The following is a 26,613-nucleotide window of genomic DNA, read 5'->3' as shown; positions in this document are numbered from 1 at the left end:
CTGACACAGGATTAAGAAATACTCAAGGTTTTCATTGCCTTAGCAAAGCATCCTTTCATCCACAGGATTATGGAAGTTGTGTTTGATTCTGATAAAGATGTGTTCAAGTTTTTCCTTTTGTTTTCCACTTTAGCTCACTTTGCGTTATCTGTTCAGTTTTGCAGTTAAAAATATAGTCTCATTTAGTTCCATAATTACATCCTGTTATTTCCACAGTACAATGTTTAACATTGGGTCTGAGCTTTAAAGGCTCTGCTTTCTTATCTAGCAATTAACTTGATGAGCAGTCTTGTCCAAAAGCACCAGCTTGAGTGGTACAAAAGGTACGTTGCATGAAAGTTACTGAAAATCGCAAATTATTATTCAGGAAACGAAGTATTGAGGCTGACTTCTCTATAATCTGTTCCAAGCCATGGTGGATTTTTCCTTTCAAATTCCTCAGTAAAGGAAGAATTAAACGTTGCTTTCAGTTTTAATGCCCTGGAGAAGAAAGAAGTAAGGTGGGCAGGCTGTAAGACAGTCACTTTGTTCCCAGTGAACGAAGGGTTGGTAGAGCATGCTGCAATCACAGGACAGCTTGAGAATTTGGGAAATTTTGCATTTGCAATGTAGATCTCAAATTCCTGCTCATTTATAAGCTGCTTTGTTGTATATTGTGGTTTCAGGCTTTCTGTGGCATTTCTTCATTGCATGTGATCACATTGCATTTGATCTGTTAGCTTGATTTGGTTACTTATTTTTTGCAGATCCAGAAATACCAAATTAATGCAAGCAATGTCAATGTAGTGGTAGTTAAAAGAGGTTATTTAGCTTCAGCATTTTTTTTACATGATTGATTAGTCTTTTGCATTGTACTTATTTTCCTTAAAAAAATAAAAAATATTTCAGGTTCTTGGCATTTCAGTCATTAAGATGTGTTGTTTTGCTATGAAATGTGGTTAGTTCATTGAAGTTCAGTGTTGTTTACCACGCAGACAGCTTCAGAATTTGTAAGTTAAACTATGTGCCTTAAAAATCCTGCTTCATACAACATTAGAAATGGCGGACATCTTTCCTAATTCTTCATTCAGACTTGATGTAGCTGCTCTTGCTGGAAAACAGCTATAGTCAGAAAACTGAGTTAAGCATAGCTTTTTAGTTCACCATTTTAATCAAAAATGGGCAAGAATTATTTGTAGTGTATTCTTTTACAAGCAGAAAGTGCCTGGAAGTGGTTCTGGCCATCCTGCACTTTGATTCTGGAGACCTGTCCCCTAGTCTACATTCATAGTTTGGAGAAGAAAAGTAGTGATTTCTTTCAGAATTCCTCATCAGTTAATTCAGAGTCGAGGAGCAGGTTACTGAGCTAAATTGAAGAAAATGGGTTTTTTTGGAGTTTTTGCATCTGCTGGAAAGTCTGCATCTACAAAAAGCTGGGCTTGTCCTAAAACCACAGGACTGAGGGAAGTTGTTGGCTAAGCAAACTTGTTTCAGGTGCTTGTTTGTCTCTAAAACTTTGCAGCCGTATCAATTTACAGTTGCTTTAATGATTTATGGTAATAATACTCTAGTAGAGGCTGCCATAGTTTCACACTTTAAAAAGCAGCTTATGTAGAACTGAAAGAATACAATCTCTTACTTTTCCCTCCACCCTTTTCAATATTGACTATAGCGGATAAAAAGCAGTGGTCAGAGTATGATTATTTAACTATTAAGGTCCTAAATGCTGTTACAGAAAGCCAGGTATTCTCTGCCTTCCCTCACTATTGCAGAGTCTTCGGATAGCTTAGTAATGGAAGTAGTTGGGCGGAGTTGTCCCGTGGCAGCCAGGTGAGGACTGCACCTTTGCCAGCAGTGTCAGCAGGCACTAATGCTCAGGCTTGCCGCACACTTCCTAAGGATACTTTACCTGCCTACAGTTTAAACACAGTTATCACTTTGATGTTTGAGACTAAATGATCATTCTTTCTGTCATTAAGATAATATTTCATTTTAACTCTGTGAAAAGTGGTTATATTATTGTTTATCTGAAAGACATATTAACTTTATAACTACCTTTAGACTTTCACCGGTCACTCTGGAAAGTAAGTGCTGTAAACATAGTGAAGACTTGAGTCAAAGTATTGTGTTAAACTGAGCGGCTTTTTCCATGTGTCTAAGCAGTTTCCACGTGTAATTAAGTTATTTTATTACAGTGCTCTTCTGCAGGGTTTCTGTTCATCTGCATGCTATTTACTTAATGTGTTTTAAAAAAATAAAAATAAAAAAAGAAAGCCAAGAAGCCTTTCAGTAAAGGGAGGAAGGGATGGGGAGAACTCTGCCTTATTCTGTGCTGTGTGGAGATGTAAATTCTGCGTCACATTGTCATATGCTTCTCTGGTCTAAGATGTCTTTTGTAGGTAAATATCTGAAGAACATATGCGTAGAGCTTTTAAGTAATTTGTATCCAAAAGCTTTTTGAAGGACAGCAAAAGCTGGTAGACTTGAAGTGAGCGCTATCTCGAGTGTAAATTCATCTTGATTTTATTTATTTATTTATTTATTTATTTGTTGCAGCTCTGATTTTCTTCTGGCTGGCTTGCATCTGTTTTTCCCTCTACTAGTTGTTACTGCATTAGTCTTTCCTCATTTTAAGTGGCAGCAGATTCCTGTGTGGTGTCTTCCTTCATGACCTGACCAGCTTTTGCAGTTTTTCCATATCCAGTCTGAATCAGAGAAAACTATTAACGGACCAGTCTCTCATCTGTTATGGAAAAAAAGAAAGCAGCTTATGAGATGACAGTGTCAGCCTTGATTGTATTTGTAGTCTGTCATTTTCCAATTGGCCATGTATGATTTTTTCAATGCAGGCAGTACATACAAATCACGTTTCTCCCTCAGTGGAAGGTGATACCTGCCTAATAGGCTAGTGACTTGAGGATGGCTTGCATCAAACTAACTGTAGTGCAATAGTTAACAGTCGTTGGGCTCCTTCTTTGCTCTTGAACTAAATGCAGTTTCTCCAGCTAAATTGGTACTGACTTTCCAGACTAGAGCTCACCCTTTTCCTAGGCAAAAAACATCCTTTATTTCAAGTAGGTACGTCTGCACAACATACCTTGAATTAACAAGTAATAGCTGTGAAAATCAGTTAAAAGATTAAAGTATGGGGGGAAGAATAAATTCCTAGCCTGCTCATTTTTGGTTGCTAACACAGTACTTAACACGGCTCATGTGTTCTCTCCCTGTCTGCAGGATTTTGAAGCCCAGAGCAGAAGAGTCAGGGGAATACTTGTGCGTGTTTGTGTTTTCAAACTCTCCTATAGCCAACGCCACTATAGAAGTGAGAGGTACTCTTTTGTTTTGTTTTGTTTTGTTTCCTCTCCCTGAAAGTGAAGTGCTTTCACTGCCTCTGCCGTCTTGCTCAGTGTCCGTACAAGAGAGCTAACTCAGGAGGCCTTTCCTCATGATACAGAGCCTGTGTCTAATCCTTGGTTATAATTTCAAGGGAAAGTCTTGTACGCAGTCATAGAGGAAAGATCTTACAGGTACGGGAATATGACCGTTGCATTTGTGGTCCACACAGGGGATACTAAAACACCTGCTAGCACACACTTCTGCACTCCTTTGGTAAATCTGGCTATCACAAGAGAGCGTGCCTGTCCAGCAGGATAAAGATTGCTGTAGAACATGCCTGTGCTCATGCAAAGACAGCTGCTGTTTCCTCCCTATTTCACAGTAAATGAGGCCATCTGAATGTATTCAATGTACTTTGAATTTGTCTGTTCTGAATAGGAAAAAAGTAAGAACCAGCATCTTGAGTGTGGCAGCTTGGAACTGGCGTTTGTCTGCAGGGACTATTTCAGTTGCCAGGAAAGCCTGGATTCTGGTTAGGAGAGATGCCCTATACCAGATTGGGGTTTTCTACTTTCATGCACCTTTTTTTCTGTCTTGTGCATGTTAGTAGTCTTCTGACATCTTTAGGACCCTAAAATCGTGGGTAGAAATGGCAAAACGTGAAAAGTTTGCACCAAGTTTTATTGTAGTTGTTGAACAAAAGAACAGTGTTTCTGTTAGACTTACACTATAGAAGTAACATGGAGATAATGGTGTTTTATACAGTGTTAAATTGCTGTCACAGTACAGTTGTTTGTTCATTGATTAACTGTGGAAATTACTGGCCCACTGCTCTGCAGTAGCTATGGTTTGCCCCTTACGTGCTGCAGTAAGATGGAATTGATGCATTATGACAGCTTCGTTAGTCAAAGGCAGATGAGTTTACGCAAAAATGTGTTAAATAGTCTTGCAACCAGCCTGTGCGCGTCTGGGACTATACTGATGCTTGTTTTATGAAGGTGTACTGTAAACTTGTTTGAAATCTAAGTTACCATTACTTACCATATTCCTTGCACCCTCAGCTTAAATGTAGAGCTTCCTCTGCTGCTGTTTGAAAATAGCAAATGGGAAGAAGGATGCTTCACACTATTTCTTAGCACCCCTGCACCAGTGACGCAGCCTGTCCTGATCTATATTGTGATCATTGCTGTCTAAATTAGGTACCACAGATCTGTAGCAAAAGCTGAAAGCTGACCTCTTTCCTGGGAATTTCTGGTGCCTCACTGCATGGTCAGGTTCCTGAATCCGAAGTGAGGAAGTGGGAGTAATTCAGCAGTCTGTGTGAAATGACAAATGCACAGTATTATTCTGAACGCCATCTTTCCTCTCCAGAGAACAGCATCTTTTGCACCATACAGAGTTTCCTGGGGAAGAGAAATACTGCCATATAAATGAGCATTCTGACTGATGCTGCACCAAGAAAAGCTTGCTGATTTCCTGTGTCAATTTTTAAGTTTTTTTTTTTTTTTCCAATGATCTTGCATAAAACAACGTATCAAAATATACCCAGTGTTTAACCAAATCTGGTGAATAAGCTATCTCTGCAAGGAAAAAGGAAATCTTATTTTAGATGTGCTCATGTGAATGCACCGAAGTTCCTGTTGGCATAGCTGAGAGGTGTAAGGCATGTGAACACATGAGAAATGGACTGTTTTTGATTAAAAATCTGACTGCACCTCTAAAAATAATTATTGCCTTGCTTACAGCAAGTTGAATTCAAATTTAAGGTGTACTTCTGGTGAGTTTGTCTTCTGGGTGTTCAAGGTACCTAGGCATTTTTTTTTGGGGGGGGGGGGGGGGGGTGTTGTGTTTTGTTTTGGTTTTGTTTTTTGTTTTGTTTTGTTTTTTTCTTTTTCCTTCTTCTTTTGGGGGGTATATTTTTGCATTCTGCTCTTATGCTCTGATTGCTAAATCTTCTAATATTATCTTAATGAAAATCTTAAGTCCTTTCTGCCTTTTCTAGGCTGCTTTGGGTGACAAACCACTCCTAGAGACAGGAAATTTAACTTTGTTAATAGGTTAAGACCTTTTTCAGCTTTGTCTAATCTCTCAAAAGACCTTTCAGAAACATTTGGCTTAGGGCTTCTCTGCTGTCCAGTGCCAGGCGAGGACACCGAGAGAACTTGGCAGAGGGGTTTACAGGGACATAGGATTTAACATTGTTGAAAGAAAAGCCAATATATCTGATTGAAGTACTGGCACAGAGGGCAGAGGGAGAATAATAACTAATCCTACTAACAACTTTTCACACGTAATTTATATATAAATACCAATGAGTTGTCCTCAGTTAAAAATTAATGACTCCAGCACCACTCTTGGGAGGTATTACACCTGCAGCTTGCTCAGTGGTCGCAATTCCAGGACTCGCTAACCCTATTCTCCAGCTCCTCCTTACAGCACCACAAGAGTGGCAAATTGGAAATTGGAACGCATGTACTTTTAAACTTGAAAAGACGCTTTCCTATCTAACTCCTGTTACTTGGAAACTTACATAGTAATAAATTGTGACTGCATTTAAAGCACAAGTTGGAGAACTTAGCAGTCTTCTTGCAGTCCTAGCGCTGTACATAAATTCATTCTGATCAAATGAGTACTCATTTGAGTTACTGCTCCTGGAAGAGCCACACAGCTAAACTTGTATGGTATCGTACATATTTTCTTGGATGTAAATGTCTCTGAATAATGTCCATGCTAGTTGTAAAGAATACACAGGCTTTTTTTTACTTTGCAAAAGAGGGCATTCTCTGATTCCTGCAGTTTGGTGTAAATATTCTACGCATTCTGCCGCAGCAGTTCTAGTTCTCAAAGCAAACAGATTTTTGATACTACTTCATGCGTGGAGATGCTACCTAGTTGTTAATGAAGGCGTATGTGATGTATGAGTGATGCATGAATCTTGTTTGACCATGCAGATGCCGTAATTTAATGCTTACCTGCATGTGTGGCCTGTCACAGTATTTGTGGTTAAGCAACTGTACACAAATTTAATTGCTTAGTTGCTAATTGTAATTATATTGCAATTTTTAACTGCTGATGCACATAGAAAAGATGGTTCAGAATACGAAAGTGCTTGCAGACCAAAATAGTGACTTTCTGACAACTTGTGAACAACTTTAACAAATGCCTCGCAGCAGATGTAATCCAGGATATACCAGTGCCATTTGTCTTTTATGTAATGTTGCCTATTTTCTTCCTGAATCTCTACATGTGCTATATAAGAAGATAAAAATGCAGAAACATGACCATCGCTGTTAGATTTGCTAGGTGTGCTTGCATACTTAAAGCAGATTTTCTTGGTAAAAAAATTACTAGGGCAGCACTAGTGTAACAGCAGTTGAAAATACTGGAGTTTAATGTCAGTCTCTCGGGATTCCCAGGAATGGCATAAGTCTGGCTTCCCTCATACAGTTGGCTTTTGGATGAAGTGTCTAGTTGGAGACTGAGTAGTCTTGTTCAAATTCTCAGAGCTGTTAGGGGCATTGTGCGAGTGCAGCTCTAAGCCTGAAACAACAGGCTGAGCAAATGCTGATATTAGGAAGATTCTGACTTGAAACAGGGATCTTCTCCCACTCTTTGCTTTTGCAGTGAAGGCAGCTGGCTGGGAGTGTTGCAGGTAACCAGGCTGTGATGTATGATGTGGTTATTTTCAGCAGGAGCAGTGATGATGATCCTGCCAGGCACTAGCCAAGATGCAGTGTGCTGTCTACTCCCCATCTGGAAGTAGGCTTTTGTAATTGCTCCGCTGCCGCATGGTGGAAATACCTGCAGTGCTTTTGCTGTGTTGTTGTGGTGCTAAAGCTCTGAAAACTTGAAGATGAAAAGAAAGAAAAAAAAAAAAAAAAAAACAAACCCAAAACGCAACCCTGAAGAATTCTGCATCTGCAATCTTTCTGCTCTTAGCAAGATCTTGGGAGAAGGAAGGGGAAACAAGTTTGTCTTTCTGTCTTCTGATACTCCAAACCATTGTCTGGTGCAGAGCAGCAGCACTGAGAACCAGATGGGGAAGAACATGCTTCCAGTTCCCTCTGGCTGCCCAGAAGTAATGCAAGCATCAAGAAAGATACTGATGTAGGTAGCATGCCTGATGGGGGGCATCTGTTCTCTCTGCCCTGCCTTCCCATCAAAGGCTCCCTTCTTTCCATGCACCTGGAGAGATAGAGCTTTTTAATGCCTCTTCCTATAAGGCCTTTCTGTCATTATCTCATCAAGGGAATTCTTCTGACTTCCCTCCTCATCCCTGGCTCATTTTGCACCTTTCTCCTATCCTCCCCAACTGCTGTTCGTTTCCCGATAGCAAGTGCTCAGACCAGTCCCATTTGCTGCTTCTGAGAGGCATAAAACTTACCACTTTTGAAAAATGCTTATTTTACCCCCTAACTTCATCTGAGCCAGAGGCTCTTATTTCACATGCAATACCTGCACTCAGAATGTTACTCTTCCACTTTCGCTCTGGCTCCAGCCCAAGCAGCGTGCTGGAAAACGAGTGGTTATTTCAGCAGCCTTGGACGATCTTGGTTTCTTGACTCCTGGCTGTCTTAAACCTCTGCTGCATTTTTACAATGCTGTACCAGAAATTAATTAAGAAATCAGGCATTCTCTTAGCACAACTGCATCTTAGAGTGATCCTAAGCATTACACGGCAAATGCATGTCACGTTCTCCCTACTCGCAGTGCCATCGGTGTCTTAGCTTTCCACCCAGGCTATAAAGGTAGACATGGATTAAAATTACAATGCAGAAAAATAAATCTTCCAGAGCCCTTTTACTAGGTCACCCATAAGACACAACAGTTTTTACATGCAAGAATATTTTTAGGTGCTTTTGCCCTTGCTTTAATTTTGTCTGTTAATGGGAAAACTTGAAGGGGTTTTGTTAACTGGGACATGGGTTGGAGGTGTTATGCATATTAATTCTCCTCTCCTTTTTAGTATTGCTAGTAAAATATCTTGAAAATGCCTGGAAATTAAGGGCTGAATACCTACTATATATCAAGAAATGACATTGCATGCCCTGTAACAAGAAAAAAAACACTCTCTTTTCAAGGCTGTATTGAAAGCATACCATTCAGAAAGTTGCTGCACAGTGTATTTTGTGCCTTTTGGGTACTTGAAGCACGGAGGTCCAATGTGTACTCTGGCACAAATCCCCTTTCTGTTGTGATTCAGTCTAAAACTATCAAAAGAATGATGCTTATCAGAAGTCTTGTGTCAAGAATGGCTAAATCTGTATTTATTCCCCCCCTGCCCCACCCCCCCCACTCCCCCCCAGCAATTAATTTAAACTAGCCCTGGCTCTTTTTGCTCTTCCATATGCTGTTTCAAACAACGATTCAGTATTTAGTTTTCCTGTTTCACAAGAATAAAAAACTTGCTTTCTTTTATCAGGGGCATTATCTTGGTTTCAGTGATGTAGGAGCCGACATAGCACATTGTACCGATGTCTCCACAGCAAACTGCATCTGAACAGAGATGTGGATTCTGCTGCTTAAAAGCTAAAGTGAAATCTAAATCCTTTCTGAACAAAACCTGCTTCATTCTGTGCTTTATCTGTTCCTGGCACTGGAGATGAGTCGTGTAAGAAAAATCTTGACTTGAAAAGCTTCACAGGAAAACATCGCGCTCTTGCTAAATCTGAGACTGAGGTCAGTTGCAGCGATATTTTAATTGTAGTTTGTACAGCAGGACACAATTAGCCAAACAGTTTGGCAGAATAAATACTGGATTAATGTCTCAGCCATAGCTTGAAACTGGCTTCATCATGCCCTGAAATATTAATATTCCATGTAGTGCTCCCCTCAGACTGCGTACAAAAATAGTCCCTGTCCTAGTAGAGCTGGAAATGGCTGCTGCGTAACTGTGCCCAGCAAGGAAAGAGCAGAATGTATTCTTGTCACTTACGCTCTCATTGGGATAACCTGGCAAAGATGTCCTCTTCTTAAATAAATATAATTATCTCTTGGCTGTAGGAGAACACCAGGTCACCCTGCAGTAGAAGTTAAGGTGTCCTAGAAAGCTTTCCCTCTTTCTTTCTTTCTTTTTTCTCTATCAGCAACCTTATAGAAAAAGTGGGCCAGCCGCAGAGTGCTGACTTACTGTATCCTTTTCCCCTGCAAGGTTCTGCTTTGACTCACTGTCTGCTGGTAGATGGCAATGAAAAAATGAAGTGCTGACTGATGGAGACTGTGTGGAGCTTCAGCTTTAAGCTGATGAATCCTATTTCTTCTTTTCCTAATGGGGGTAATTTGCAATTGCTTTTCACAAACCATCAGCGCTAGTTTTGGGACCCTCACCTCGCCCTAAGTCTGTCTCTTGTGCTCTGCTTCTGCTGGCCTTTCATTTTAATTAGATTCGATGCGATCTCTGCATATTATCCTCAAGTAAGCAAGAAACCGCAGGGAAGTCACTGGGCTTACCTACCTCCTCCCTAAAAGAGAGCTTTCCAAGCCTAGCAAGGAGGAGATGACACCTTTCAGTAGATCACGAGATGAAATTAACTTCTTGTTAAACTACCATCTTTTGGAATAAATATTTTATTCTTCTTTGAGGCTGCAGACAGTGGTTTGAAAGGATGTTGCAGGTGCATACTGATGCTTAATATCCTGAAGATGTAATGCAGCACAGTCAACCCTAGAGCAGATTTAGTTTCTTCTTTGAGACCTTCAGCTTGAAAACTTAATTTCCTCCAAATATCATTGCCCCTCATAGGCACAGGTAGTATGTGATCACTCAGCAAGTATGGAGTGTTCTTTCCTTTCCAGCTTGCTTCAGTTTCTATACCTGGCAGCTTCTTTTTGCACAAGACCAGAGAATTGTTATGATCTGGTGTCTTCATTCAGTTCATGTTTTCATCTCTCAAAGTATTTTCATGTTTGATGTGTAAAGATATATTTTAGGTGTCAGTTTTCTTAAAGATAAATAAAACCCCCAGCGCCTTGTTCTTACATATCATGGTTATGGTTAGCATCATCTTGCAACTAGTTGACATTTGTCTAGCTTCATCCATTGGTCTTGCTATATGATTATGTATATTGAATATTGTTAGCAAAGCCATTATTTGCCTGTGTGGATACTTACAGACTTGATGAAGTACTTCCTTCACCTTCTTCCTTATGGGATGATACAGTCATAGCATTTTTCTTAGGTAGTGAGCTCTTTTTCAGCTCCCTGCTAAAAAGGTGTTTACTTAAAAATCGGGGGGGGGGGGGGGGGGGAACATGCTTAACATATTAAAATATTTTAAAATGGCCTAACTTCCTTAAGGGTTCTAGCAGAAGTCCTAGAGTTAGTTTTAATTTCTGGTGGGCAATATCTCTGCTAAGGAACTGGCCTCTGCATCCTCTGCAGCAGCACCCAGCGTGGAGGATCTGTTCAGCTTGTCAGTGCATACCTACAGCGCTGGCTGTTGCTGAATTGGAGCAAATCATCCGTTAGAAAACACAGCTAAGAGTTAATAATTCTGTAAGCAGCAAGTGCATGTTTCTTTACATGGCAAATGGTCAGAACTTCTGCAAAGCTCACACGTGTTGGAAATCCTGTTTGAATTTACATAGGCGTTTTGAGAAAAGCCTGGGTTGATCAGCGTCTCCTGGAGTGTCCTTTCTGACAAATACACACATACTAAGGAATGCTGTAGCTTAAGTATTCTTACAACCATGATTCTTCTGTTGTTCAGAAGCTTATTTTAATTCTGCCGCTAAAAACATTATCAATCATCGGCTGCATTACTGTCTGAAAAGAATCTTGCAGGAGTAAGGCATGGGATGCTTTCTGCATTTGAAAAGCCCTTGCCTTTGAAATATGATAATTCCTTTAGCACTTAAAGTTGCCGAACATTTTCCCAGAGTTGTGATGTCATTCTGGGGAAGAGCAGGCTCAGCTGATGATGTCCTTCTGCACAAGAAGTTTTGCTTGTTTTTGTTTGCTGCCTCTGGTGACAACTGTGAAATTTGCTTAATTCTTTTAGCTTGCAGCTGCAGATAAGCTGTCACAAACCTGTGCTCCCTCTGTATACCTGTCTGTAGGGGTTGCTAGTGGTAAAGGGAACTCCCCTTGAATAGACCCTTGTAATAAATTCCAGTGCCTGGGGGGTCTTTTCCTGGAGCACTCAGGTTGGACTTTGACTGGATTAACAGATCAGTGTCCTGCAATCACACAGCAGGCCACGTGTGACATAATCAGCAAGCTTGAAAGCGAATGGGCTTTAAAGGTGGTCACTGCGGCACCAAAGCCATCTGCTTAAGCAAAGGTTCAGCTCAGGCAGTCCATTGATCCATCGTAATCTCTCGTGAGGTATTAGGCTGCAACGGGCTGCTGTGGCAAACGGCAGTGACGTTATTTATTAGTTAATTCAGAAGACCCTCTGCTGATATTCAGGGCTGTGTTCTGCTTGTGGTTGCCCAGCTTCACCTGCAGCCCTCCTTAGCACAGATGTATTTGTGGGTGGCCTGAATGAAACGATCTTTGTTGGATGGATTTTGACTTCTGCTGCATTACAGGTACCCAACGGTACCCGGGAGTAATGTCGCTGTAAAGTGTAACAAGTCACAGCATGTCTGTGGACCAAATCTAAAAATCTTGCTGTAAGAAAGAATACCTATGATTCAGCTTTCAGAAATCATGTTAAGACAGTACGGGTTCAGAGTCCTGACGTGATGGGCAAGTTGTGACCGGAATCTCCGACAGCTCTGTTTCAAAGCTGAAGGTACTGCAGAGTTGCAGGGAACTCCTGAGCGGTCGGCAGGGAGACGTGGATGTTTCTCAGCTTCCTGCACTGGGGAACGGCTGGGCCATCTTAGCTTTGTAGGCTTGTGGTAGATAACTCAAGTTTGATGTTGAGATTTCTCCCTTGTCCCTCAATTTGTCTGGTAAACCAAGCCTGAAGGACATTCTTGCAGATCTTCAGTTGAGATGCTGCTTGGAGAGACATGGGAATCGCAATTTTTCTTCTGTAAGATGGGCTCAGTGTGGGAAAGGCAACAGCTTACAGGGAACTTGTCACTTATTTTTCTGTTCAAATTCTCAGAGCTTGAAATAACTCTCTCTTTAATGAGCAGCTTGTAAACAGAGGTGTTTTTGTTTTGTTTCATAGCTACTCCTGACATCACTGGCCACAAGCGAAGTGAAAATAAAAACGAGGGGCAGGAGGCACTCATGTACTGCAAGTCTGTGGGCTTCCCACATCCCGAGTGGGTGTGGCGCAAGAAGGTCAATGGAGTATTTGAGGTAAGAGAACTGGGGTGTCAGGCATGTATTAACCTGCCAAAACTCCCAGTAAGGAAGGAAACAAGCACCTTGGTTTTAGGGATGTATTACTTAGGGTGCCTTATAACTTCTTGAAATGCAGTTCCTCAAAAGTCTGATACATTAGTGAGTGAAGCTGAGATTTTTCAGCAGCAGTGAGTATAAAATGGGTATTTATATTGTTGCTGTGTGAACAGAGTTGCTCATTGCGTTGCTGCTGGGCAAAGTTATGAACCGTCCAGAAAGACATGATGTTCAGGGTATTTGCTATAAATTGCAAAACATGAGTTATGAAATGTGATTTAAAAATGCATTTGGTTATAAATTTCTCAAACTGTTTTCCCATTTTACTATTTGACCTCACAAGACTTAACATGACGATGTGGCAGTGATACCTATTAGTGTTTATGTGATCGTATTTTTTTCCATGTGGCAACTGATCTAATGAGCAAAAAAACCTTGACCAGCAATTGGAATAGCAGAAGAGAAGCTGCAGGTTGCTAAATCCTCAGCCACCTATTTTTATGTTGCTGTATGATCTGCCAGAGGTAGCAATTTGATTGACAGATGAAGAAAAAATATTAAGCAAATAATAGTATGGGTTGATTGTTCACTGTTGAGTGTGAGCTTATATTTTTAAGGGACAGTGCTGTGTGAATGACTTACCAAGTGCTGTGAGTCAGAGAGCCCTGCATGGTGTTCTGCACATTTCCCTTTACACTGTCTTTCTGGTTAAGTTATTTGATAAATTCATCCACTTTCAGGAAGATCAAACATCCATACTTTGTCAAAGTTTTTCCCCTTTTTAATTCTTTAAACATAAGCAACTCTGGAAGTCTTTTTTTTCTAATGGAGAAAGAATATGGTGCCTCAAATTCCAGCTTCTCTAAATATTCCTGAAGTCACTGGCTTAGGCTGCCCTGACCACAAATCTGTGAGCAGTGCGTGTTTCTTTTAAAAACATAGCAGAGGCAAAAATTTATTAGGTCTGTCATACCTTAAGTAGTTAGAAAATGCTATCTAATGCAGTGCAGAATAATCTTAACGGGTACTGCTTTTTCTTTTTTCCCACTCTACATTGAAAACGTTTTGTCCTCTGCTAGGGAATGTATCCTCTCTCCTGTTACTTGTCTCGTCTGTTTAGGTCGACCTGTTTCATCTTACTGCTGTAAACTGGTGAGGGGAGCATAACAGTTTCTCTTGAAGCAAAAGGCTGAGAACATGGTAGCTTACATGGTCGCAACCACTGGCATATTTCATGGCTGATACTGTTAAAGTAGGATAAAAATAAAGCTTGTCAGTCAAGTTGGCTTTTTTTGGTTGTTGTTTTGAAGCACAATTCACTTTAGTGAGGGATACAGAATAAACACTGACAGTGGACTTTTCTGTTGTGTTAAGGAACCAGCCTCTTTGAAGAACTCCTCAAACCTCTTCTAGTTTGAAAAGGCACCAGAACTTACTAAAGCTCTTGCTCTTTTCCTCTTCCACCTTCCTCCTCTTATCAGGACATCAACAACTCCTCCGGCAGATTCTTTATTTCAAATAAAGACAACTACACTGAGCTCAGCATCACAAACCTACAGATAAATGAGGATCCTGGCGAGTACCAATGCAACGCAACCAACCAGGTCGGCTCTGTCTCGGTCACAACCATCCTCCGTGTCCGCAGTCACTTGGCTCCCCTCTGGCCCTTTTTGGGGATCTTGGCAGAAATCGTTATCCTCGTTGTCATCATAGTTGTTTATGAGAAAAGGAAGCGGCCGGATGAAGTCCCAGACGGTAAGTGTGCTCAAAGCCGCTTGTAAGGAGGGAAAAAAAAGGGCAAAGTGAACTTGTGGAAGCAGAACCGAGTGGGGCTTTGTGGCAGGAAGGATCAGCAGCACAGTTCGTTCAGCTCTGAGCTCTTTGCTTTCTCATCTGTTCCCTCACCAAACATTAAGCCCAGCAAGCGCAGAGGGTCCAAGTGCTGTGCAAAGTCCTAACGCTGGATTTCCCCAAGATCTCAGACTATGGGGCGGGAGGGTGGTGGTTTCATTATCTGTAAAGCTTTTGTTACACAAGGTGGGTCTAGCACTCCCGTCTCTTTCCTGCTGTATTAGCCCTGAGAAATCCTGCACGTCAGCCCTAAGGAGCATAGAGCAGCACAAGGGGAGAGCTGGAAACACTCTAATCCCTGATGGCACTCCCTCTTCCATGTGGCATCTGGATTGGACACCGGGCAGGTTTTGTAAGGAAACATTACACTGAAAGGGACTGGGACCGCAGAGGTGCTTCAGAAATAAAACATGTTTTCAGTGTTAAAAGGGTGGGGGTAGGGCTCTTATTTTGGTCTGTAACTGTAAATCTGTATTTAAGGAATGCTCTGGAAACTATATATAATTGTAATAGCCACTGAGTTACACTTTCTAAAGATTAGGTATTTATCAGGTTTGATGGTAGCGCTAATTAGTTACACTGTGTTTGGTACACAAAAAGTAGTAACTGTTTCATCTTTGAGCTTCTTCTGCATACCTTCCTCTTTAAAAGATGGGGGAAGGGGTAATTTGAGGATAAAATGAGTATTTGAAAGAACGACATGGAGAAACAGGCTTTAACGTGACACCTAGCCGCTTACTGCAGTGTTTATCAAGAAAACCTATCCAAGGAATCCTTGTGAGAAGCAGTGGTATGCCACGGTGCTATAGGAATATGACGCGTCCAAGTAATGGAGCAGGTGCTTTAGAGTACGCGGAGGGCAACATGCTGAATCCATTCGGGAAGCACTGCATCGTTAGTGTCTTCCTGGGCTGGACGAGCCCTCCTCTAGCATGGTAGGTAACTCCCCAAGGCAGCTGTGTTGCAGCTTGTGCAGCAGTGACAAGTTGTCGAGCTGCACAAGGGATCAATAACAACGCAGCAAGACATTTGCCTTCTGGGATGAAAATGTAGGTGCTGAAACACTGATCTGCTTGTGAAGTTTGGGCAAAAACAACTTCACTGTTCCTAAGCTATGTTTTGGAGAATGAAAAAAAAAAAAAAAAATCTTACGAAACAGATAATAAATGTTAATACTTTGAGAATGGCTGAGGCTTGGATCCCTTCCATAGCAGATGAAAACTGTCTTAAGTGGTGCATACCTAGAGGAAACTAGCTTTTGATCTTAACCACTTGAGTAGCATTTACTAACTGCTTATAGAGCATGCATTGAGACTGGTCTAGGTGTGTATCCAACAAAATTTAAACTCTGTAGTGCATGTTCCTCTGCATAACTAACAGCTTCACAGTTGCTAAGGGGTTTATACTGCCAGCAGTTTGTCCTCAAAATGGCTCTCAACCAGCCCAGAAAACTTTGAAGAAGACAATTTAAATGTTCTCTTGCACTTCTCCCATATTGCTATGCCACATGGGCCTAACTTTGACGTTGGGATGGCCAGAGAGGATCTCACCTCTGTGTTGGTGGCTGTTCATAGTTCCCTGCATTTCAGACTTTTGCTTGATGACGTTTCACAAGGATCGAAACAAGATATCAGATTGCAATTTTATATGTAAATATTCATTACAAGCAGCCTCAGATGGACTTAATCCAACAGAAATTGGCTTTGACTTGACCAGATCGCAATGCAACCCCAGTGTTAGTGCGATTAAGCACACACTGGAGATAAGAGTTCACTACCTGTTTGTTTCAAAGGCTGAAGTTTTCCTGGCTGGTCTGGCCACTCTTCAGATGCCTGAGGGATCCAGGCTTATCATCTCTGATGGAGGTGTCCAAGATGATGAGCCAAGTAACTGAGGTTACTAAATTTGCTTGCTTGGTCTGCTCCTATTTTAAAGGCAGCTAAGCTTGAGTCCTGGAGAGTGATGCACCTCTGTGGTGGACAGATGTTTTCTCTGTCCACTTTCTTGGAGGACAAAATCCAATACTGAATATCACAGTCAATATCCCTGTATTAGGTTTGCCTGCATGAAGAGACACAATTGGCACAACATCATCTCAACTAAAGGCCGACTTGTGTCCTACATTTCCTTGGATACTCTTGCACTTTCTGTAATGGCATTTGAAGCTTTCTGTGATATTGTGGTGGAAAACACCCTAGAAGCAGGGGCATCTTACAAATGCATATGTGAGAAGTCATTGAGAGTCTGCTGATTTCCACACTTGGATGTTTTACTTAGGTTATTCTGAATTTTATTTTAAATACATTGTTACGAAATGCCAAAGTTAATGTTTTAATGCAATGGCGTGCTTATCATTTGGAATTTAAAAACTCTGCTTCCGAAATCATATATCCACCTCCGCATGCTGCAGTGAGCTATAGCGGGTAACATCAATGAGCCTATAGCTGAGCCAGCAACTCATGCAGATATTAGTCTAAACACCATATTACTTAATATGAATATTATTTGGCAACAGCTGTGATCTCTCTCACTAGCAGCTGGTTTTCCAAATTTTTTTTTTAGTATTGGTTTTGATATGTTAAGCTTTAAGGACAAGGGTTGTCGTTGTGCCAGATCTTTTTATGAAGCTGGTGCAGCAATAACGATTGAGCTGTCAGTGCCGCCTCGCAAATAGGGGAAAAAACTGGCAGCCTCATCAGCAGAGTAACCTCACTGATGGCCCTTCTTGCTGGGATGTGAATTTTGTCCTTGTACCACTCCAAATTTTTCCTTTGCACTGAGATTGCTTCATACTCTCCACCATCACCCCATTCCCTGTCTTCCCATGGTGGAATCACTCTGGACCTTCCTTAGTCATCAGATTTTTCTGAAGTTCTTCCTTTGCTCTGGAGTAGCAGGTAGAAGCAGCCAAAAAAACCCCAGCCATGTTTGAGGATGGATGGCCGTTTTGCATCTTACTTTGGACCGCTGCCTAGTGGATCGTTATCATTTGGCTTGGCACGTCGTCCTGCTGCAGGCTGTCTGTTCCTGCAGATAAGGCGTCTGCTACCGGTAAACAGCCTAAATGTTGGGGTGCAAGTCTTGTACTGGTTACACCCTCTGCAATGCTTTGGGGTGGCCCATGTGGTGCCGTAGATCCCACCTTAGGGAGAGGAGGGGGTATGTCTCCCATGTTCAGCCGGGCTTTTTTTCCCCTTGAGAATCCTCTGACGTACTGGCTAACGTCTGTCCTGTCAAGAGGATCTCAGGAGTGAGGATTTCTGCATAGACCTAGTGCAAAGATGACTTATTCAGGATACTTCAAGGATTTCTTAAAAAGTTTTGGAGAAGAACAGCGATGCTAAACGTGGTAACTTCACCTGTATACAGAAAAATCAGAAGCCTTTCTGGAGCTGAAGGAACTGTTAAATCAACAGTCTAGAAGTACACCTGCAACCCGTGCAGAGCCTGACCGGTAACAGTGTAGGATGAAATGCTCAGGTCTTGCTGGGAGATGCTGGTGCCTACGCTGAGCTCTCACCTTGTGCAGTACCCAGGTGACATCGTTTCTAGGTCTGGCTCAGTTAAACCTACATAAGTTACAGGCAGCCTTCAGAGCGTGCTGTGTTCATCCCCCTGGACGAAACCAGCCCAAGTTGAAAGCTGGAGCAGGATTGCTCCAGACTCCACTAACAACAAGCACGTTTGAGTACTTTTACCTTTCTCAGCTGTACTAGCCTGCCTTCACTGAGGTGCCACCTACCAGAAACTGCTCATCTTGCTGCTGTTTTTTGAGAACTGTATTGAACAATTTAGCATTTTCACATCTCCAGAGAGTCCTCAAATTCACTGTAGCAAAAGGTAGTGAGACGGCAAATCCTGAGGGTCCCCCCACTCCACCCTGGCTGATGAACAACTGTTTTTAGAGGAATACGATATTTCTCAGGCAAACCTCAGAAGTATATAAACCTTTGACAAACCAGATCAGTAATTTCAGTGTTTGTATTTGCAGTCCACTTGTATACACACAAGAGGATATTTGTAAGAACTTCAGAGTGGTCTTACAGCTGCATCAGCCTAAAAAAAAAAAAAAAAAAAGAAAAAAGAAAAAAAAAAAGGCAAGGCTTTTGAGGGCTGTACTATTTTGGCAAGTTTAAACAAAGAAGTGCCAAAAAGGACTTTTAATAACTGATGCTGAACAGCAGCACCCAGTTGCTAGTGCGGGATGTGACTGTTTGGAGAGAAACATTATCTCCATCCTGGAAGGTGTCTGGGATGCTTTCCAGAGCGCTTGGGAACTCTACCTGGCCAGCCAAAATCAAGCCAGTTGAGTTAATTCCCTTTCTCTCATCTCCATGTTCCACAGGCTAAAAATTACCTGTCTTAGTGTGCCAACTGCCTCATCTCTTGGCAGATGGGTAGAGTGACAGATAACCTGGTTAAATTTGGAGTGGTTCTTCTCAATTTACTGTTTAGCTGCAGACTGAGGCCACTTAGGTTTCAGAGTTTGGGGGGGATAAAGGGCTGTGTGTTACGAGACACTTTCCCAATGTATGCGCTGGCCTCACGAAAGGTGTTACCTCCGTCTAGAAGCGCTGCCATGCTGGAAGGGCAAGGACACTCCTTTAGCTTTGGCATTTCCTGACCGCAGGTTTTTTTGCATGGACCTTGCTTTTTGTCTTTAGTTTATTTGCTTTTTATGCCATGGAACAGGGCTGCTCAGTAGTTCCTTTGCTAGTAGCTCCTCCTTCACATAATTCAGTTTATTTTTACTTCTGCTGCTGTATAGCAGAAAAAGGAACTTTGCACCTGTGAAATCCATATTTCCACCAAAAATGGTGCAAAGATGGCATTAGCGGATGCCCAGTGCAGGTTCTTGCTGTTGTGCTTGTGGATTAGGGGCATTCTCGTCCTCCTGGGGGGGAGGTGACTGCAGTGGGCACCTCCAGTAACCTGCCTGCAGGTGCGAGCCCCCTTGCATCCAAATTATGTGCTGGAAGGAGGAAGGAAGGGCAGATTGCACTTGAATTTCTGCATCCTTTCAAAATGAGAGTTTTGACTTGCTTTACGCGTGGTAAAGCAATATACGGCTCACATACCTTTACCGGAGAGCAGCTAGGTTTTGTAACACCAAGAGTGGGTGAATAACGTGCAGCTTCCAGTGGCTTTTGGTGATGAAAGCTGCATGAATGTGGCATGTTGAGGTCAGAGCCGCTGGCACATCACTGCATGTACGAAGGGAAACCGTTTCAGCAGAGGACTGCTGATGCATTTTGCTCAGAATGCTAGCTGCTTGGACTTCCCCTTGACAATAAAAGGAAGCAAATAGCTTATTATTCCTCTGGTATAGCTTCAGCTGCTTATTTTTGATAGATGTAGTGATCAGCCATTGTGACCTGAATGTAGTATATCAAAGATTCCTAAAGAAAGCGCTTTTTCTGTTGTTGTTGGATCAAATAGCCTAAAATTAGCAAAGACGCTAGTTTAAAGGGTGTGTTCTGGGGTAAGTAGAAAGTAAAAACTTCTTGGCTACATTCCCCCATAGGAATGTAAACAGTTTTTACTTTAAAATCCATATTCTACATGATCTTTAGTTCAAAGCCATGCGGTGACTGGGTTATAACATGTCCTTTTTCATTCTTCCCTTCTCATTTCTCAGCTTAATACAAAGACTTTCTATGAATGTTTTTCTGCTCCAGCTCTGCAGAAGCTCCATCCATATCCCCACATTCTTTCTAATACTCATTTTTTTTTCTTGACTTTCCCTGTTCCTGCTATTACTGTAAGTAATTTAAAGAACGAAATGTTTTCACTGAAACTGTTTACCTTGTAACAAGCTAATTCGGGGATTTTTTTTCCCTATTACCCGCACCTGTCTCTCCCACACTTAAAATTCATCGAGGGGAGAAAATTGTCAGACAGGCACATTGCAAGAGGGTGTAGCTATCAACTACACCTAACAGCAAGCATCGTTGTATCACAGTGGTAATCGAATAGCCTGGCTCCTCTGGGCCTTTGTATACTAGTTTGTTAGATGCTATTATAGGATCAGAATTCCTCCAGTCTCACGTAAGTAATCTTGGCCAGAGAGTCTCCGTTGCCGATACGCTTGTGCCTTCATTCCATTTCAGAGCAACTGCTTTATTTTTATTGGTTTGCTTTATGGAGCAAGACGAGTGTCTCCATTCGCCTCTTCTTCCCCCTCCCTCCAAAGCATTCCTGTTAACGAAGCCAAAGGGAAGAGCATTGCTCCAAACCCGACGTGCATCGTGGTGGTAAATGCTGCCTTCGAATCTTTGCGTGCAACCAAAGCCCTGAGTGGCTAACGCAGGTTGAAACGCTTGTGTCCCTGTGAACAGCTACCCTGTGAGAATGCATCACGGTCCCGCGTGGCTGTGGACTGTTTTGAGTGCTCAATGTGGAGCCTTCTGCATGTTTTACAAGTTAAGAACTGAAAAATTTATTAAAACAATTTTAATTTTTCCAACCTGGGCAAATGCATCTAAATTCTTGCAAATGTTCTCAAAAGTTTTCAAGCCACTGTCAAATTTTCTCTTCCCAGAAAGCAAAACCTTAATCTAGCTTTTAAATATAAGAATTCCCCAGTAGTCTCTGTAATAGTTGCAAGAAATTGCTTTGCAGACAGTACAAGTTGTATCGTAACACAGGACCCCGAAGCTGCCACAGGCGCTGGCTTTTCCTTTCGAGCACTTGAACAGAAATTGAACATAAGTTTCATTTTAATAATGCTCCAGTTCACTACTGATCTGTAAAGGCAGGTCTGAGGGTTGCCATGTGCCAGTAGAAGAACCATTGCTGAAGCTGCTGGTCTTGACTCCTCTTTGTGTAGATTTCTTTGCAAGTTTTAAAGCATGAGCAGAAACGTAGAGTCCCTTTGGATGCACAAATGCGAATCTTAGTGCTGGAAATACCCGTTAGTGTTTCATTTTTAACTTCCACCAGTCATAAGAGGTTATGCAAGATTAATTTGATATTAAAAATAAACACTGTAGCTTTCCAAAGAAGGTAAAAGAAACCGAGTAACATCTAAAATGCCTTATAAATTAAGGCTGAAAGTAAAGGTGGGGGCCACAAAGCACAGCCCCCTTCTGAGACTGCCGAAGCATGAGTTACATTCCCAGACAGTTAATACAACCGGAGGAGCTAAAGCAAATCTATTTGTCGTCATCTTGCAATTTTTATGTCCAGATATTTTTGCCTGGAAGAATTGATTACATGTGTTACACGATGCGTTTAAGACAGCAGCAATTCTAACTTTTCAGTTCAGAAATGTGCTACTTCAGGGCAATGCTAAGCAGATAATCACTATACCCACAAGAAAGGCTTGGCTGGTTGGGGTTTTTTAAAAATCTTGTATTACATAAACAATGGGCGTTTTGGAGTCTGCAGATCCCCTCCACATTCAAAAGGAAATTCCTGCCAAAGGAGGGGTTTTAGTGTGGTCAATTGTAAAATTACAGCTCACCTGGCAGCGTTTTGGGAGCCCCATGGGTTCGGAATGGAATGAAGCAGCATACTGGGAGGATGTTCTCTATGGCCATAGGTTTTACACTAGAGACAATCGGTTACTAGAGCAGGCCTTCTGGCATAAAGGTTTTGAGTTATATTGATATTTGTCGGTTACTATGACTTCTTTTTTTTTTTTTTCCCCCCCCTTCAATTGCATCATACCCTTAAAAAAATGGTGGTAAGTGAGAGATCTGCATGCTTTGGAGTTTGTTTAATCTCCGCTTCAGTCTATACAATGCACAAGTCATAATGTTAACACTTTTTCCTTACAACTTCTTCATTCACGTTCACAACTAATTTGGATTTCAGTTTGCTGTTTTTAATCTTTATTTAGCCTAATTTTGTACTTATTTTTCTGTTGTTCTGTTGCCCCCTGATTTTGCTAAGGTTTCGGTCTTTGTCTGTACTGTACTGGGGATGCTTTTCCAGCAGTTAAGTGGCTGACCAGGATAGTAACGCACAGAGGAATTTTCCTCGGTCTTATTTTACCTCCATTTAGGTTATAGATGGGAGAGGGACGAGTGGTGCTGATCCACCACATAATCTGAAGTATTCCAATAGGCATTTTTGTTGGATCTTTGTTAGGAAAACAGCCGATGGCAGCCTTTATAAATGTGAAGCTTTTCTTTCTTTCTTTTTTTTTTTTTTTTTTTTAAGCACACAAAACTACTTATTTGAAATAGGCATCTAAATATTTTAACAGAGAAGGAAAAATGGTTGTTTTATAGCGACAGAGAGCTTGTATCTTAACGGTGCAGTTTGGTATTTCTGAAGTCCGGCCAAACAAACTCTCAAAGATGTCGATTATGCTTGTTAGAAAGCTGAGATGCCCGAGTCCGAAAGCAGAATGGCATCGGTAGCAGTACTGATCTGGGGTTGGGGGGACCCGAGGGCTGTCTGTCTGTCCGAGGCTCTTCCCCGCCGGTGCACGGAGTCCGTAGCACAGCCTGCTTTAAGATCTTTTGTGAAGCAAAAGATGTTTGTGGAGGGAAGCTCTAGATTTACTCTACTGTGCTTTGTGTTTCAGTACCTGATGTGTCTCTGTATATCTCCACTGTATATACAACAGCACATTGATGTCTGGTTGTCCTTACTAGTCCTAGTTCTCTCTGTATCTTGTCCGATAGTGTACTGTTGCTGGTAATGGACTTCTGTGGACACTGGTGTGTCGCTAGTGTGTTATTTTGGCTGTAAAGCTCTTGGTTTGTGGTTAGTTCTTTATTTTTTTGAACTATTTTTTTGTTCCGGTCACTGTCTGTGCTAGCGGTGGCTTTGCCTATCCGTTGCCTTGAAGGTACAGGTGGAGTAATGTCCCCTTCGACTGACATTACTCCTAGCGTGTGCTCATGCGGATGCCTACACTGTTAAGACTGTAATTTCCATAACTGCTTCATGTGCACTAAGCACCCTTGTGGAATCCTGCTGAGAGTTTCTTAAAGACTTCAGTGAAAAATCCCTCGAGCACGAGGTGGGAACGGCAACTGTGCCAAAAACAGCAGGTCCTGAATTGGTCCCCCCAAAATACTTCTACAGGAGCGTTAACTTTCTGGATTGATTTTTGTACCGCTGTTTAAATGCACTTCTGTCTTCTGTACTGCAGCCTGGGGGCAAAATAAGGTGGTTTATAATTCAAAACAACGTTCAATTGGTCATGAAAGAGTTAATGTGAAACATTACTCATTGGCAGATCTTTATCCAATTCTTAAAAGAGAATATTTTTGCCAAGAGACACAGGCAGAACGATGCTGTCAGTCTTCTGTAGCTGAAGTCTGTTGTGTCTGGAGGTATTACAACACCCCTAACTTTCCCTGGTGTTTTGAGCCCTGTGCTCTGTCGGACGCACGCACAATGCCTGATGTTATCCAAGGACTACGTTTGGATACTCAAATCAAGTGTTGCAGCTTCAACCTCCTCCTAACCTGGTCCGTTCTAATTAGACATTGAAAAAACGGGATATGTAGAGGTTGTATCATCCCCGGGGGAAGATGAGCATATGGTGTATATACCCTGTTGTGTATATACCAGCAATTACCCATCAGCAGTTGAAGAATCGCTTAAAAAAATATTTAAAAAAAAAAAAAAAAATCAATGCAAGAAAATAACCAGCAGGATTTTACAACTGAAACGTTGGTTTGTCTTCTCATCTAGTTTTTATGAGATTGAACCACTGGAACTTGGGGACAAGATGAGTCTGACCATATTGCAACAATCTGTCCGCTACAGTTGCAGTTCTTCATGACAAGCATTCAAAGTGTTAACTAAAACCATTGAAGCAACATACCTGCCATTAAAACTTGAATCCAGAAAAATAACTCCATGAATCTTTGCACTACCAAGTGGAATGGCCTTTAACGCTGTAGATAGATCGGTTTGCTGTTTGCAGTTCAGCCGGTGTTATGGTGCAAAGCCTGACTCTCTTTTTCTTTCCTTTCCTTGTCTTTCCCTGGATTGCATCGGAATTCTTGCTGCAGATGATGAACCAGCTGGGCCAATGTAAGTGCATTTTAAGAAAAAAAAAAAAACCATGACTGAGCTTAATGTGAGGGTTTATGGGAGTTTACAGTACCCAAGATGGATATTAGGTGCAACATTACTAATGGTAAGGGACCCGTTGCTTGGGTGGTTGTTAGCATTGCAGTGAAGAAAAGTGATATCTGCAAGGTCCTTTCTAGAAAAACAAATAGTGCTGAAGGAGTCAGAAACATATATTTGTGTGAAGCCACCTGTGGTCTCCCTGACTGCCTGGTGTAGCAGATTTGATAAATGTTTTTTTACAAATGTCTTAAGCAATTGGCAAAGTAGGGGGAGAAAAACAGCTTCTTTTAGGAAGGAAGGAAGCAGTAAAACCAGGAAGCAGAATGAGAGGTGTAGGAGGTGAACTGCACAGGGCAAGAAGGAGGCAACGTACGGTCCAAAAGTTGTGTTGTCTTTAGCCACTCCAGTTAGGAGGAGGAAGAATGAAATGCTGTTTAACTTAGTATGTACAAAGACATTTTTTCCTACAGCTGTGATTGATTTTGGTGCATTTTTAAAATTATTTCTTTTTCCAGGAAAACCAATTCTACAAACAATCATAAAGATAAAAACTTACGCCAGAGAAACACAAATTAAAAATGCTTATCATGTAAGTATGACTTGCACGCATCTCGGAAACGGTCAGGCTAAAGCCCTCCTTTTTCTGTAGTGGTTGGGGTGCGTAAACATAACTTGTTCCATGTACTAAAAAGTTACCAGCCGCTCAGAGGATGGCACTGGCCTTCCTGCTGTGCTTCAAAGAGCCCTGGGGTTATCGGAAGATTTCTTTCATAAAATATGCAGATAGTTTAACGATCCAGTAGCTATTGAACTCCACATAATTACGACTATTGCTAATAAAAAAACCCCAAACCTCTCCTCAGTCAATCTTAAAATCTGGAAGCTAGCCTTGGTTGGGAAGCCTTTATCTTCATTAAGGCCCAAGCGGACGTTAAGCGCTTTGATTGCACGCTGTTATGGCACGTGATGTTGAAAATGCTGCCGGGCATTGACTAGCACCTTTTTTCTCATTTCTTTTTTAGAGCTTTAAGTTTCTGAGAGACTGATGGCAATATGACCTGCTAAATTTAAGGGTTGGAACTCTTGGTTCTAGAACTCCAGTTCTGTCTGATTTTTCTTTCTTTTTTTTTTTTTTTTTTTTTTTTTTCCTTTTCAAGTGAGCAACAATATGACTGTCTAAAGCATGCCTTATTTAGCCTCTCCTGTAAGGATGACCTAGCCAGATAAATTTTAATAATGCTTCAGTGTAGAAGGTGTAAACTATTTTCGGCTTGATGTGCTGTGAATGTTGCTTTTTTTTTTTTTTTTCCTTAATCTATTTAAACATTAGAAGTAGTAAGCCGGTTCACGCATGCGCCATTTTTTACTTCCTGTAGCTGTTAAAATTGGCAAAGCTCTAAAACGCACTGCTGCCATCTAGTGATACTTTTTGTAAAGTACAGCAAAACTTAAAAATATATACAGTATATATTTATATTTTGGGGGAGGGGGAAAACCAAAATACAGTAATTGTGTTTCATTTTTAAGCTGCTGATATTCATTCCTTACTGTATGTCTGAAAGATGAGAGAATTATACTGTTCTGGTACTTAGAGAAGTAATATAAATTGAAATTATCTTAAGGGCTTAACCTATATAGAGAGACTTGGGTGTCCTATAATCAGATGTCAAAAGCTGGAATGGTTCGACGTGGTGGAATGCAGTTGAAAACAAAAACAAAACTTCAGTTTATAAATATATATATATGATTGCTTTTTAAGTGATTTTTTTTTTTTTGTTAACTCATGTAAATTCTCAAATCCTTTTGCACTGATGTGTTCAACATATTCTTGTACATTCAATTCAGGCAAACTTTTATAATTTTTTTTTTTGTTTTGTTTAAATGATGAAATGTTACAGCATGGTGATATTCTATGCAACTAGTTATACTCTTTAGTTTGACACTGTAATTTCTCATGATTTAAAGATTGTAGAAATAGACCTAACAGGGTTCTCATGATGTGCGTAACTGTAGATGCATGAACTTGTGTTCTGTGTATTTGTTGAAGTGCAATGATGTATAAAAAGTGGATTCACCTGTTTTTAAAAATAAAACACTGACAA

At 41.2% G+C, this 26,613-nt stretch overlaps 1 protein-coding gene across 3 annotated transcripts in view; it reads left to right on the top strand.

The window, feature by feature from the left end:
- The window catches only part of NPTN (neuroplastin), a 60,911-nt gene extending 34,308 nt beyond the window's left edge, over positions 1-26,603 (top strand). Inside the window, exons 3-8 of one of the 3 annotated variants that reach the window (XM_082322424.1) lie at positions 3,214-3,308; positions 12,441-12,574; positions 14,098-14,371; positions 24,448-24,469; positions 25,027-25,100; positions 25,669-26,603. In XM_082322424.1, coding sequence (XP_082178550.1) covers positions 3,214-3,308; positions 12,441-12,574; positions 14,098-14,371; positions 24,448-24,469; positions 25,027-25,087 — 586 coding nt within the window. In that variant the 3' untranslated portion in view covers positions 25,088-25,100; positions 25,669-26,603. The other 2 variants (XM_082322423.1, XM_082322425.1) reach the window with 2 other exon arrangements.
- The last annotated feature ends 10 nt before the right edge of the window (positions 26,604-26,613 follow it).

The sequence above is a fragment of the Platalea leucorodia genome, assembly GCF_965183815.1.
Source record: "Platalea leucorodia genome assembly, chromosome: 9".
Taxonomy (NCBI): domain Eukaryota; kingdom Metazoa; phylum Chordata; class Aves; order Pelecaniformes; family Threskiornithidae; genus Platalea; species Platalea leucorodia.
The sequence above is the reverse complement of the archived record's forward strand: the minus strand, read 5'-3'. Positions and strand labels throughout refer to the sequence as shown.